Source organism: Chaetura pelagica, unplaced genomic scaffold, assembly GCF_000747805.2.
Source record: "Chaetura pelagica isolate M959 unplaced genomic scaffold, ChaPel_1.0 scaffold74, whole genome shotgun sequence".
NCBI lineage: Eukaryota > Metazoa > Chordata > Aves > Apodiformes > Apodidae > Chaetura > Chaetura pelagica.
Genome location: NW_009952982.1, coordinates 1,167,100 through 1,179,736, shown reverse-complemented (window position 1 = coordinate 1,179,736; position 12,637 = coordinate 1,167,100). Strand labels below are relative to the sequence as shown.

The window sequence follows — 12,637 nt, the reverse complement described above, 5'->3', positions numbered from 1 at the left end:
GAAATGACATGTAGCTCCTTCAAAGAGCTGAGTCTATTGGTCCCTTTTTTGATGTTTAAAAACCTAAACAAAACAAACCCCAAAATCTCACCAACACAAAAGCAAAAAAAAAAAAAAAGCTACTCACCAACACCAAAAAGACTCAAACATTTCCAGTCTGTATTCAAGAACAGAGAACTTGTTTTTAAACCATTTTCCTAAGGCTGAGTAATGCATAAAGGGGAGTGTTTGTGTTGTCCTGTGTGTGGGACATTGCTGTTGTTTTTCTGTGTAATTCCTCCTATGCCATGCTCTTGCTACCATATCAGTAGGCACCTCTGTGTATTCTGGCTGATGCAAAATGCTCATTCAGGCTGCATCAATCTTTTTAGATAGTGTAGGCCTCAGGAATAGATTTGTGATTGTGATTTGGTGAGGGAGGAGTGGCAGCTGGGATGGAAGTATCTCTGAAGTGCTGAACAATGCTTTATGCTTCAAAAATGCATCTTAAATACGCTAGAAAGTTCATCTTGATAGAGAACACAGTGAGCGCCATTCATAAATAAGATTAAAAGAAGTTGCTTACTGAAGGTCTCTGGTATGATTACATGCTTTTCTATCCTGTGGTGTTCCTGTGGAAAGTCAGTAAAAGCTTTAGCTTCTGTTTGTCAGAGGGAGATGGGGACTGAATGACTGTTAATGAAGCCAAAACTACAAATGAACTTCCCTGGCTGACTTCTGTTTATGCCCTTGATTTTGGTTTCTTTTTAATGTAATGTAATGTGTGTGTAGAACAAGTGCTGTAAGAGTAAAGGAAATATACCCCTTCTGAAACATGCAGAAGCAGTGTACCTGCCTTGAATCTTGATCAAGAAGTAGAAGCTGCCCCTGTGCCAGATCTGCTGGGAAGTATCCTGTCTGGACAGAGCTTTCTCATGATGAGTAGTTCAGATGTGATCATCAACAGAGATGGTTCACTGACGGCAAAGAAAGCAGGTAAGGGTTCAGCACTTCATAGTGCAGTTAGTTTCTTTGTTTCATCCATGTCTGCCCAGTCCTACAGGCTGCATAACTTAAAACATAGGGATACTCTTACTGCACGTTTGAATGTGTAGGATAGATTTGATAGTCTGCCTAATGAAATTCTTATGTATGTACTGAAATAGTGTTACTTGTGTCTGTTTTAATTGCAGAGCTGAGATGTTACTGAAGGATTTTGGTCTAATAGCTGGTTTTCTTGTTTCAAAAAAGTTTCACTGTAGTTTCATGCTTTGTTTAAAAAAAAAATAAAATGAGGACTACATAGAGCAGAGATATCTTAGTACCCAGTTCTTATGGCATTTGTCATGCATTGGTGCCATGCCTGTGAACTGTACTTGAGTTGGAAGAGCTGTCATGGGCACCTTGACAAGAAGTTTCCTTGCAAAAGCAGAGCTCTAAAGTATGCGTTGGCATATTTAGCTGTGTCTTCCCTTGGCATGGTATTATTGGGAAATAATATTGTCAAATTGAAACTTAGAGCTTTTTTCTTAAAATAAGTACCTGTAACGTCCTATGTTACAGTCCTTTTTATCAGTGACTACAGGGTAATAAACATGAATCTGGTGATGTCTACAGAACAGAGTAATTTATTTCTTAAATATTAGTGTTTACCTCAAAGATGCATCTGTCTGGCATTAAACCTTGATGACGTGACCAAAAGGACTGCCTTGTTACTGTGTGGTATGTCCACGAACCTAAGTGGAACTTAAAAAAATTACCTAGGTTTTTCTCTTAATGTTGGGAGACAATATCCAGATATGTACTGAAAAATTTTGTTTGCTTATATGCCATAGCTCCACTTCACAGAAAATCAGCGGATGACTCGAGAGTGGATGATGGTTCAGGACGTAACACACAACCAAGTACAATGCACTCAGGGACCACAGGAAGCAACTCCACTGCTGGACCTTCATTTTCCTTGGGGCCAAATACTGTCACCAGACCCTCCTCCTCAAGCTTGTTTTCATCACCTTCACCCTCACTTAGTAGGATTAACCCTGCAGTAAACCCTGCACAGACTACATCAGAAAAGGCAACTGCAAAATCACAGTATTCAATGACACCCAGGTCTGTTCAGACTCAGAGTATAACTACTCTGAGGAGGCATGGCTCCAAGTTAGATGAAATGCCCAGGTTTAATGGAAACTCTAAAAAAATTGCACTCTCTGACTTATCTTCAAAGCCACTGAGCTGTAATTTGAATTCTGTCTCAAAAGCTGTAACTGTGAGGCAGCCATTAAAACCACCCCCCAAGAGAATTGACATCTTTGAGCTTCCCAGGATACCAAAGATTAAAAAGGAAACTAGCAGCAAGCAGGTGGAGGCAGAACCCACAGGAAGCCAAAGCTGTGACATCCCCAGCTCCTGTATAACCCAGCTGACTGGCAAAGAGAGCACTCGTCAGCCAGGAAAGGGTAGCAAGGTGGAAAGTCAGAAGTCAAATGCCAAGGAGTCTCAGCAACAAACTCGTACAAGTGAGGTGTCTTTTTCTACCAAAACAGACACGTCTAGCAGTTCATCACTACCGGGCACTTCAAGGAACAAAGGCTCAAGCTCTTTTGAGAGTTTTAAAATCAATATTCCTGGAAACACAGGGCATCCCAGCAGACTGTCTAACCCAGGTTTTTGTAACACCTTCTGCCCTGTGGATGACAAAGTGCAACAGAAAGAGAGTCCTTCACCTCTTTTCTCAGTTAAGAAAAAGCGGGTCAAAAGTGAAATATATGATCCCTTTGAGCCAACAGGATCGGATTCGAGTTCAGCAAGCAGCAGTCCTGAAAGGCTTGGTGTGGGGATCCCGCTAACTAATATTACCAGGACTATTTCTATTGAAAATCCAAAAGTACAAACATTTCAAACTGTCCGTCGTTTCACACCTTACATGGTAGAAAATATATTTGGATCTGGGGCTGACTCTGACTTACCATCTAGTAACACAGAGTCTCGTGATGATGTGACAGTAGAAAGCAGGATTGTAGAACAGATCTCTGATAAAGAGGAACGAGACAATATGAATGAGGAAGACTTTACAAGCAGTCCTTGTGCTTCATCCGCTGTTAAGCAGATTTTTAATGCAGAGTGTTTAAAGGAGGAAGGCAAAGAGGGCCCTAATGTGTTCTTTAATGCTGAAGAATTTATGAGACCTAATATTAATGTGAAACTAGAAGCAGGTAGTCCCTCAAAGCATGATAGGCAGCAGAAAATCCAAAAGGCAGAACAAACAGAGAGGCGATCACGTTCTAGATCCTATTCAGACTCCAGCTCCCAAAGTAAGAAGAAGATGAAAAAGAAAAAGGCACTTGTCAAAGAGCATAAGAAATGCCGATCAGGGTCTTCGGATAGAGCACACTCAAGGGACCGAAGCTCAAGATCTACCTCCTGGTCAGGTGGAGAAGAGTATAGTAAAACACATACAATGAAAGCCAAAAGCAAGATGTCTTCTAGTGATGGTTGTAGCAGTCATGAACAAGCTAAAAAAAATAAAATTAAAGATAAAACCAAGTATAAAAAGGCAAAAACTTCTCGGTCTAGGGAGAGAAGGAAATCTAGGTCACATTCTTTAAGTCCTTTAAGTACTTCTGAGTTTTATGAAAATAGGAAAAAGAAAAGACTGTCTCGATCAAGATCAAGACGAAGGGATCATTCCCGATCAAATAGCACTGAGAGGACTAGCAGACAGAAACACAGGAGAGACAAAAGCTATAAGAGGTATGATAGCTTGAGGTCAAGGGACAGAACGAGATCAAGATCCAGGTCTCGGGAGAGGAGAAAGCGGAGGTCTCGATCTCGATCTGCATCTCGATCTCGGGAACACAAAAGTAGCAAATCAAAGGAAAAAAGGCCAAGATCAAGATCCTGTTCTAAAGAAAGAAAACACAGGACAAAAGAGACCTCACCTTCTCCTCCCATAATAAAGGATCAAAAGCCTCCACTTGAAAATGTGTCCAGGTTTCTGGGGCAACCCCATTCCTTCAAACAAGAGCCAAAGGAGGAGCTAGTACTAGAAGAGCTTTCCATAACCATCCAGCCAGATGTCAAACTTCAGGAAACACAGCATGAGACCCTGGTTCAACTTCGAGAGGCCCAAGAAACTGTAAAGGTAGAGCCCCTCTATCAGGAAGTGGCCAGTGAAACCGCATTCCCTCTGCCAGAGATCGCAAGCAGTAGTGTTCCAACTGACAATGTGGATTCTTTTGCTGAAATAGAACTAATGAGCAGTAGTGATCCAGCAGTGCTTGGTAGCTCTAGCAACACAAACCTTGAGATTACAGTTAAAATAGAAAATACTGCATTATGTCCATCTCTGATGGAACCACCCCCAAAGAAAGAAGTTACCATGCATGTTTTGCCTGAGGCTGCACCAATTCAAACAGATTGTGTGAAGGAGGTTAAAGATGAGTGCCTTGTGTCAAATGAGAAACCTGGTAATTTCACTAAGCCTCAACTGGAAGTGGTACCTCAGAGTTCTTCGTTGAAATCAAAAGCACCAGTGAAAAGAGTTACCTGGAATCTTCAAGAGGAAGAAAGCAGTACATTGTCTGCTGGAAAAGGTCCAAGTAAGTCTCTTGGAAAACAAAGCAGCAGTTGAAGCAGGCTGTTTAATGCTTAGGGGTTTGGTGGCTAAACCTGGTTGGAGCATAACAGCTCTGTCATCTGAGCTGGTGTGATCTTGTTTTTTCCAATCCTGAGAGCTGGCATTTTGCACTTGTTGAAATCATGTGGTGAGTTGTGTTACTGAATCAGAGAAAGATGTGTGCTCAGCTCGGGCAGCCAGTGGCAGCTTGTTCGACTGGGAAGGATGTATTGCAACCTCGATTCTGAACTGGCAGCCTGTGTTCCACTGTTTCTGCAGTTAACTAAAATGGTTGTTTTGCCTTCAGGGTTTTTAAATATTTATTGGAACCGAGGAGTGTGACAAATCTCTGTAGCTTGCTTCTGTGAGCTCTGCTAAGACAAAGCTGCTAGAAGGTTTGCCTGTGCACCCTAGTACTATGTGTGTTGACAGAGTTGCTTGTGTTATTCTCACTGGTTACCTTTTAGGAAACCCAGTAAAAAGCAACTGCTCAAGGCTGTAAGTCCTTTATTATCAGAAGTTTTAAAATGTTGATCACTGCTAATCAAGATCCTTTAATAGATAGCTTTGTTATTAGATCCTTTTTTAAAACTTTTTTTTTTATCTAATTGGCTTTGAATCTTGGATGCATTAGGTTTATTTTGTTCTTAAATATTTTCTTTTCTTTCTCTTGGGGAACCTAGGGATTCCATTTTACAGACTTCAGCGAGCAAAAGAAGGGGCCTGGAAAGCAGAGGACTTGAACCAAACATTAAATCAGGTGCAGTTAAATGAGCCTCCTCCAACCAATTATATGATTCCTGAGCCTATGTTTCCTGATCTAGATTCCTTTCAGGTTGGTTCCTATTCTGGCACCCAAGTTTCATGGAAGGCATCCCAACTCATCTCACACAACACCCTTTTCTCATGGCAGAGTTTGCCTACCTCTGTGTGTGCTACATTTCATATGGCCTGTACACCTCAGCAGTCCTCTAATAAATCTCTCAGGTGATCCTTACTGTTGAAGCAGCACATTCTCTTTTAATTCTGCTCTACATATGCAGCTTTGGTTTCCAGCAGTAACTTTCAGTAAGCTTCTTCCTGATTGTGCTCAGGCTGTAAAACTTGGCCTGGTGGCATTTATCTGTGCCATCAGTCTGTGCTGTCGCCAGTTAAAAGGTGAGTGGGGCTGGTGCTAGCTCTTTGCGCGCAGAGCCTTAGTTGAGGGCTGAGATGTTAGCTTCCCTTGTTTAAACAAGTAATTACTTGCCTGTTTGAGTGGATAAAAGGTGCTCTGCAAATCCCGATCTGATGCTCTCTTGTAAGTACAAGCATTTACAAAATTTTGTCTGTTTCATAGGTGTACTGTCAAAATATACCTTTGACGCCATCTCTGCCCTCAAGCCTTCCCCCCTGTGCCCCTGTCAGCCAGCCCACCGTTCAGTTTATCATGCAGGGTAGTCTTCCAGCACTTGGCTGCATGGCAGGACAGAGCCTGATTCCAGAGCCGGGCACCTTGGCTGCTGCATCTGAACCGGGAATCCAGTCTGCTTCCATTGGAAAAACAGAAGAAAAGATCAAAGCACCCAAACCTCCAGTGGATAAAATAAAAAATGAGGAAGTGAGTTAATGTTATCAAGCAGCGAATGCATAACATTCATGAGCTGTTTATTGGAACTTGTAAATTTTGGGTACTGTATTTTCCCAGCCCCTGTTGTAACTGTTGGTTTTGGTGACTGATTATGCTAACCCAGGAGCAGCAGGCAGTACTTTCTTTGAATTCTTTTGAGGTTTACTGCATTTGATGGTTTGGCTTTCTATTGCTTCATCACAATAAGACAACAGAGAGGGTTTAAAGCATCTAAAATAAATTCTTAAAGTTCTGAAACTTAATTGCATGAATATTTGGAAAGGGTCTTTCCAGAAGCCAGAACGTCCGTATTTATTTAAACACCTGGTTTCTCCATTCCTCTCCAGCTTTGAAATTAATGTCAATTTTGTTAACAGTCCTAGGTTGTAGGACTGTTTCTTGCTGCATATCAGCACTGAAAATGCAGACATGGTAAAATACTTTAAAGATTTTGCAGTGCTAGTCCATTGCTGCTGAATTTTGGGTTTGCTGCACAGACTTATTTGCTCTAAGCATAGTGGATGTTAACACAAGAACAGAAACTTCTTAGCCAATTGTTTTCCTTTCTACCACAAAACAAAAAAGATACTTCTCCTGCCAAAGCTCCATTTATGAACAGCAGTTTTTGTTAACTTGTTTTGATAGATTATTATTTGTAATCTCTAATTTATTGGCAACTCTGCAATTTTAGAAGCTGTTTGCAGCTATCACTTTTTGCATCTGATGAATTTGGATGGATGTATGTTTACTTCAGAGCTATTACAAAGGAAGGAGTGAGACCAAATTCATAAGTGGACATTTCCTTAAAACACATTCTCTGAAACATAGAATAATTGTTACATGAAACAAGGGCTTATCGTAGCGTGAACTGGTGTGTTTCAAGACTTCAATTTACAGAAAATGAAATCACTTTGAGGCTAGCTTCTATTTGGATTATTGAAATTATGAAATGAGTATTTTCGCTGCTAGAGAATTTCTAAGAAAAGCAGATTCAGAAACCATTCCCAAGACAGCACAGGCTAATGAACGTCTCTTTGCTGTGCAGTACATGAAGAAGCTTCACATGCAGGAAAGGGCTGTGGAAGAAGTGAAACTTGCTATTAAACCTTTTTACCAGAAGAGGGAGATTACAAAGGAGGAGTACAAGAACATTCTTCGAAAAGCAGTGCAAAAGGTAAGGTGACAGTGAAATGAAGACAAGGAGCTGTGCAGATTGTAAAATACGTGGCAGTACTTTGGATTGCACTTCCAGCTGCAGCAATTACATGCTGTTACTGAGTAGCAGATGTTTTGCTCATACTGTGCAGTCTTGTGGTATAGCAATAGTTTAAGCAGCACTGGGTAGTGCCATTGATGAGAGCTGTCAGACTGTTCCTTTTAGAAGATTGTATTTTCAGTTGTACAGAATGTTACTAGGCATAAACTGCCTGAGCTCAAATGTGACATGGTACATGCCTTGGGTGAGAATGGTCAGATCTCTCTCATTAAGAACTTCAGCCAGAATCACCAAGCTGTTTCTGGTAAAGTGAGAAAATACTTTGTGCATTAATTCCTTGAGCATCTGTGGTGCCCCTGAACTTTAGAAGAGGGTCTTGCAGATTAATTGATGTTGGCTTTTGTCTCAAGTTTTAGTACTTACCAGATTGTGGCTAAAAAAAGACCTGATCAGCAGGTATATGTTGTCTTGTGAGAGCAAGTAATGCTTTTGTGATTAAGGCAGTTAAATCACACCCTGGAGAGCTGTATTCTCTCCCTGCTTTGATTTCTTGCTGTCACTGAGAAATTCCATCATAAATCAAAGTTTCTGAGATAATGGTTACAATGTCATATCCTCCATGTGACCCATATGAACCTCAAGTGTGTTTTGTAGGAGATCTAAGGGACACGAATTGCTGATGAAGTCACTGTGAACTCTTCTCTGAACACTGATAAAGTTCTTTGTAAAGTTATCTTTCTCCCTTATCTCAAAACAGGCCCTCAAAAGTGCCAGATTCTTTTAATCTCAGCATCACTTCCTCAAAGTCATCAGAAAAATGGGAAATCAAAACTTCCTTGGTTACCATTTATTGTGCAAAACTGGCTGGGTGGAAAAGCCTGTAGTAAAAGAATAATTTTCCTTTCAGAGATGCTTATTCATTCAGTTGGCTGTCAGGAGATAAGCCTTGGGCCATTTCTGGAATGCCTGAAGTAAAATACTACTCTTTTCCTTGTTGAGCTTTATATTTATGTATCCTGCTATGAGACTTGAGGGCCTATGCAGGAATAATTTCCCTGGAAAGCTTAGGGCTTCTCTGTCATTTGTCTGTTGCCTGCCTGAACTGCTGTAATACTGTAAATTGACCAAATGCCTTTTCTAATCCCCTCTAGATCTGCCACAGCAAAAGTGGAGAGATCAACCCTATGAAGGTAGCTAATCTGGTGAAGGCATATGTGGAAAAATACAAACATATGAGGAAACATAAGAAATCTGATGATGCAGATACACATGAAGCAGAAAACTGAAAGCAAGCCACAGCCAGCATGACTTGGAATTAACTTATTCTGACTGCAAACACTATGCCAGTGGAATAACAGATCTGCAGTTGCATCTCATTGAACATAAAGTATGGAGAAGCAAGATTATAATAGGACTTATTTGCAGAACCTTCTTTTGAATTGTTTCCATATGGGAATTTAGAGGGTTTTTTTAAAATTACCTACAAATGTAGAACTAAATAACAATCAAATGCATCAGACCAGCAGAGTGATTTGAAGGGGAAACACAGAAGTGATTTATGTTTGGGACTCCTATATTGCTAGTTTTCAGGGTTACTTTGATCATATTTTTCTTGCTATAAGTTTGAAACTGGAGACCACTTTTCATGTACAGCATATTGAAAGCTGTATACTGTTTCCCTTGTGTTTGTTTATCAAAATATGGATTGTCTTTGGAAACTTCTGATTTAATACTTGAAATGTTGTCTTTTTGGCCTGTTCGGTGGTGAGCGAAGCTTTACTCGCTCTGTCATAAGGGACTGCAGAAATTAGCTAACCTTTATAAACTGACTTCTGAAACACTGCTCAAGCTGTGGTGTTTATTTACATTCTTTGGGAGTATCTTGTTAGTGAAAAGTTTTTTCAGGGTGGGAGACTGTGTTGCACTTCTGTAAATAATGCACTGATGGCTGGTTTTGTGTCTGCCTTTCAGGAGAAAATGAAACAAAAAGCAAGGTTTGTGAATTTTCAGGAACAAGCTGGAGGGACAAGGTTGAACTGATGTACAAAGCAGATCTGTGACAGAATTTATAAAGTTATTTTGAATTATTTTTGTCCCATAGCAGGTGTCATTTGTTTGTCATACAGCTGCCTTTTGCTCTGACTATTCTGTATAAACCTGAATACTTGGCTCTTGTGTAAGGACTACTGTGTTTCTAGAAGAGGACTGAAGTTGGATAAGTAATGGTTCCTCCTCCTCTGTAGGAGGACTCATTTCCCTAACAAGAAACAAAGGAGTCCAGCACACATACTGACTTCATCTTACTTCCTTTAAAAGCACTCCATGGCCACATGTATTGCAGAGCAACCCACCTTTTAAGTGGTCATCTGAAATAGTCACAAATATATTCAGCATCCTTGAACCTGACAAAAAGCATAATTCCCCATTGAACAGTGTTAGGGAGAAGACATTTGAGAGGAAAGCTAAAGAGACAAAACACTAAGTTGCAACTTAGAAACTGGCTCTTCTTTCAATAGGAACCAAGTGCATGTGGCCTGTTAGATTAGATGGCAACAACAGATTTTATGTGAGGGCTTTCCTAACCTTTTAAAATGCACTTGGAAACAGCCCTATTTGTGGATAGCCTTGTTGCTAGTCTTAAAAGAGAAAACAGGCTATCTGGGATAACTTTTATAAAGCAAATAACTGCAGCTCTTTTTTTTTTAAGAGCAAGATATTTTGGTCCCCTGCTGGCACTCATAACTTTTCAGTGAACTCTAATTTCATAAAAACATAGAATGATTTGGGTTGGAAGCAACCTTAAAGATCACCTAGTTCCAACTGCCTGGCATGGGCAGAGACACCTCCCACTAGATCAGATTGCTCAGAGCCCCATCCAACCTGCCCTTGAACACTTCCAGGGTTGGGGCTTCCACCACTTCCCTGAGCAACCTGTGCTGGTGTCACCACCCTCACACTAACGAACTTCCTCCTAATGGCTAACATACCCTCTTCCACTTTTGTTCCATTACCCCTTGTCCTCTCACTACAAACCTTTTTAAAAAAAGTCCCTGTCCCCAGCTTTCCTGTAGGCTCCTTCAGGTACTGGAGGGCTACTATGAGATCCCCCCAAAGCCTTCTCTTCTCCAGGCTGAACAACCCTTACTCTCTCAGCCTGTCTTTGTAGGAGAGGTGCTCCAGCCCTTGGATCATCTTCATGGCCCTTCTCTGGACTGTTTTCTCCAGGACCTCCAGGTCCTTCTCATGTTGGGGGCTATTACTCACTGCTGCTGCTTCTGAGCAGTCATTACATGATGTGCCGCGTGAGCATATCTTGCTTGGGTTGTTTTTCCCCTTCAGTCTGCAGAACTGTGAAACAGCTCTGCAGGGGCACTTTAGATTTTGAGGGAAGTCTTTTTTTCCTTTGGGGTTTTGATTTTACAGTTTTCTGTTCCTCTTTATCATTTTCCACATCATTCACTTCTTTCTATTTTTGTTAATGGGGCAGTTTTTGTATCTGCAGTTTTAGGCTCTGGGTTTGCCTTGGCGTGTCTGGAGCCAATTATCTCCTTTTCTGTCTCCCTCATCTCCAGCCTTCTTACTGCCTCCTGCAGCTCAGCAACCTGCTGCAGAAGGTCCTCAACCTGTGCACACCTTTTGCATACAGGATTGCACCCTGCACCATTTCCCACAGTCTGTTGTTTGTGCGGCTACGTCCTTTGTCACTGCCTCTGTCTGCTGGAGGCGTCGGTCACCACTGGGGTGGATGGTGCAGACCCCCCAGCCATAGGTGTGACCTTGCCTCTGTTCTGAGTGCTCACCATGATGCCCCCTCTATCTGATAGGTCATGCCCCCTTCAGCCCTCCAGAAGGAAGCTCGTAGCTCGGCCCTTGGAGGGAGAGAGCCCTCCCTGCCTGCGCACCCCCTGTGCCCGCCCTGCCCGCACAAGCTGCCGCCCCATTTGCCCGCCCTGCTCCCCGTGCTCCGGCCGCTCCTGCTCCCTGGGACTGCTCCTCTACCTGAAGTTTGTCCCACCCATGCTCAGTTGGAGCCGCTGCTTGTCAGGAGCTCGTCCCGCTCGGGTTGGGGGGCAGAGCGAAGGGCTGGGGTGCCATCTCCCCTTGTGCTCTTGCTGGGGTTTTTTTTGCTGCTAAGAAAGGGCCCCCTGGTGTGATTCTCTGCTCTGGTGCCATTTGCCTCCGTGACTTCGGTCAAACAAGAAACGGCCTTGTAAATACTCGCTCCCCAGTTTTCTTGTAGTCTCCCTTCAGGTACTGGAAGGCCTCTATAAAGACTTTTCAGAGCCTTACCTTCTCTAGGCTGAACAACCCCAACTTTCTCAGACTGTCTTCATAGCAGAGATGCTCCAGCCTTCTGATCATCTTCATGGCCATCGTCTGGACTTGCTCCAAGAACTCCATGTCCTTCTTGATCTGGGGGCTCCAGGACTGGACACAGTACTCCAGGTGGGGTGTCACAGAGTTGAGTAAAGGGGGAGAATCACCTCCCTTGACCTGCTGGCCACACTTCTCTTGATGCAGACCAGGATATGGTTGGCCTTCTGGGCTGTGAGTGTACATTGCCAGCTCATGTTAAGCTTCGTATCATCCAGCAACCCCAAGTCCTTCTCCTTGGGACTGTTCTCAATCCATTCTCTGTCTAGCCTGTAACTGTGTTTGGGATTGCTCCAGCCCAGGTGCAGAATCTTACACTTGGCCTTTTTGAACTTTATGAGATTTGCACAGACCCACCTCTCAAGCCTGTCAAGGCCCCTCTGGATGGCAACCCTTCCCTCCCGTGTGTCAAGCACACTACACATCTTGGTGTCATCAGCAGACTTGCTGAGGGTGTACTCAATCCCACTGTCCCTGTCACTGACAAAAATGTCAAACAGCACTAGTCTCAATAATGTCCCCTAAGGAATGCCAGTTATCACTGGTTTCCACTTGAACATCGAGCCATTGACCACAATTCTTAAGTGCAACCATCCAGTCTATTCTTCATCCACTGAGTGATCCATCTATTGAATCCATATGTCTCCAATTTAGAGAGAATGATGTCATGCAGGACAGTGTCAAATGCTTTGCACTAGTCCAGGTAGATTATATCAGTTGCTCTTCCCTTATCCACCAATGCTGGAACCCCATCATAGAAGGCCACCAAAATTGGCAGGCACATTTTGCCCTTAGTGAAGCCATGTTTGCTGTTGCCAATCCCCTACTTATTTTAGCATAGTTT

At 42.5% G+C, this 12,637-nt stretch overlaps 1 protein-coding gene across 1 annotated transcript in view; it reads left to right on the top strand.

The window, feature by feature from the left end:
- PHRF1 (PHD and ring finger domains 1) overlaps positions 1-8,705 on the top strand; it is a 29,848-nt gene extending 21,143 nt beyond the window's left edge. Inside the window, exons 12-16 of the mRNA XM_009996441.1 lie at positions 821-975; positions 5,278-5,354; positions 5,934-6,194; positions 7,249-7,377; positions 8,571-8,705. Coding sequence (XP_009994743.1) covers positions 821-975; positions 5,278-5,354; positions 5,934-6,194; positions 7,249-7,377; positions 8,571-8,705 — 757 coding nt within the window. The remainder of the gene's footprint in view (positions 1-820; positions 976-5,277; positions 5,355-5,933; positions 6,195-7,248; positions 7,378-8,570) is intronic.
- The last annotated feature ends 3,932 nt before the right edge of the window (positions 8,706-12,637 follow it).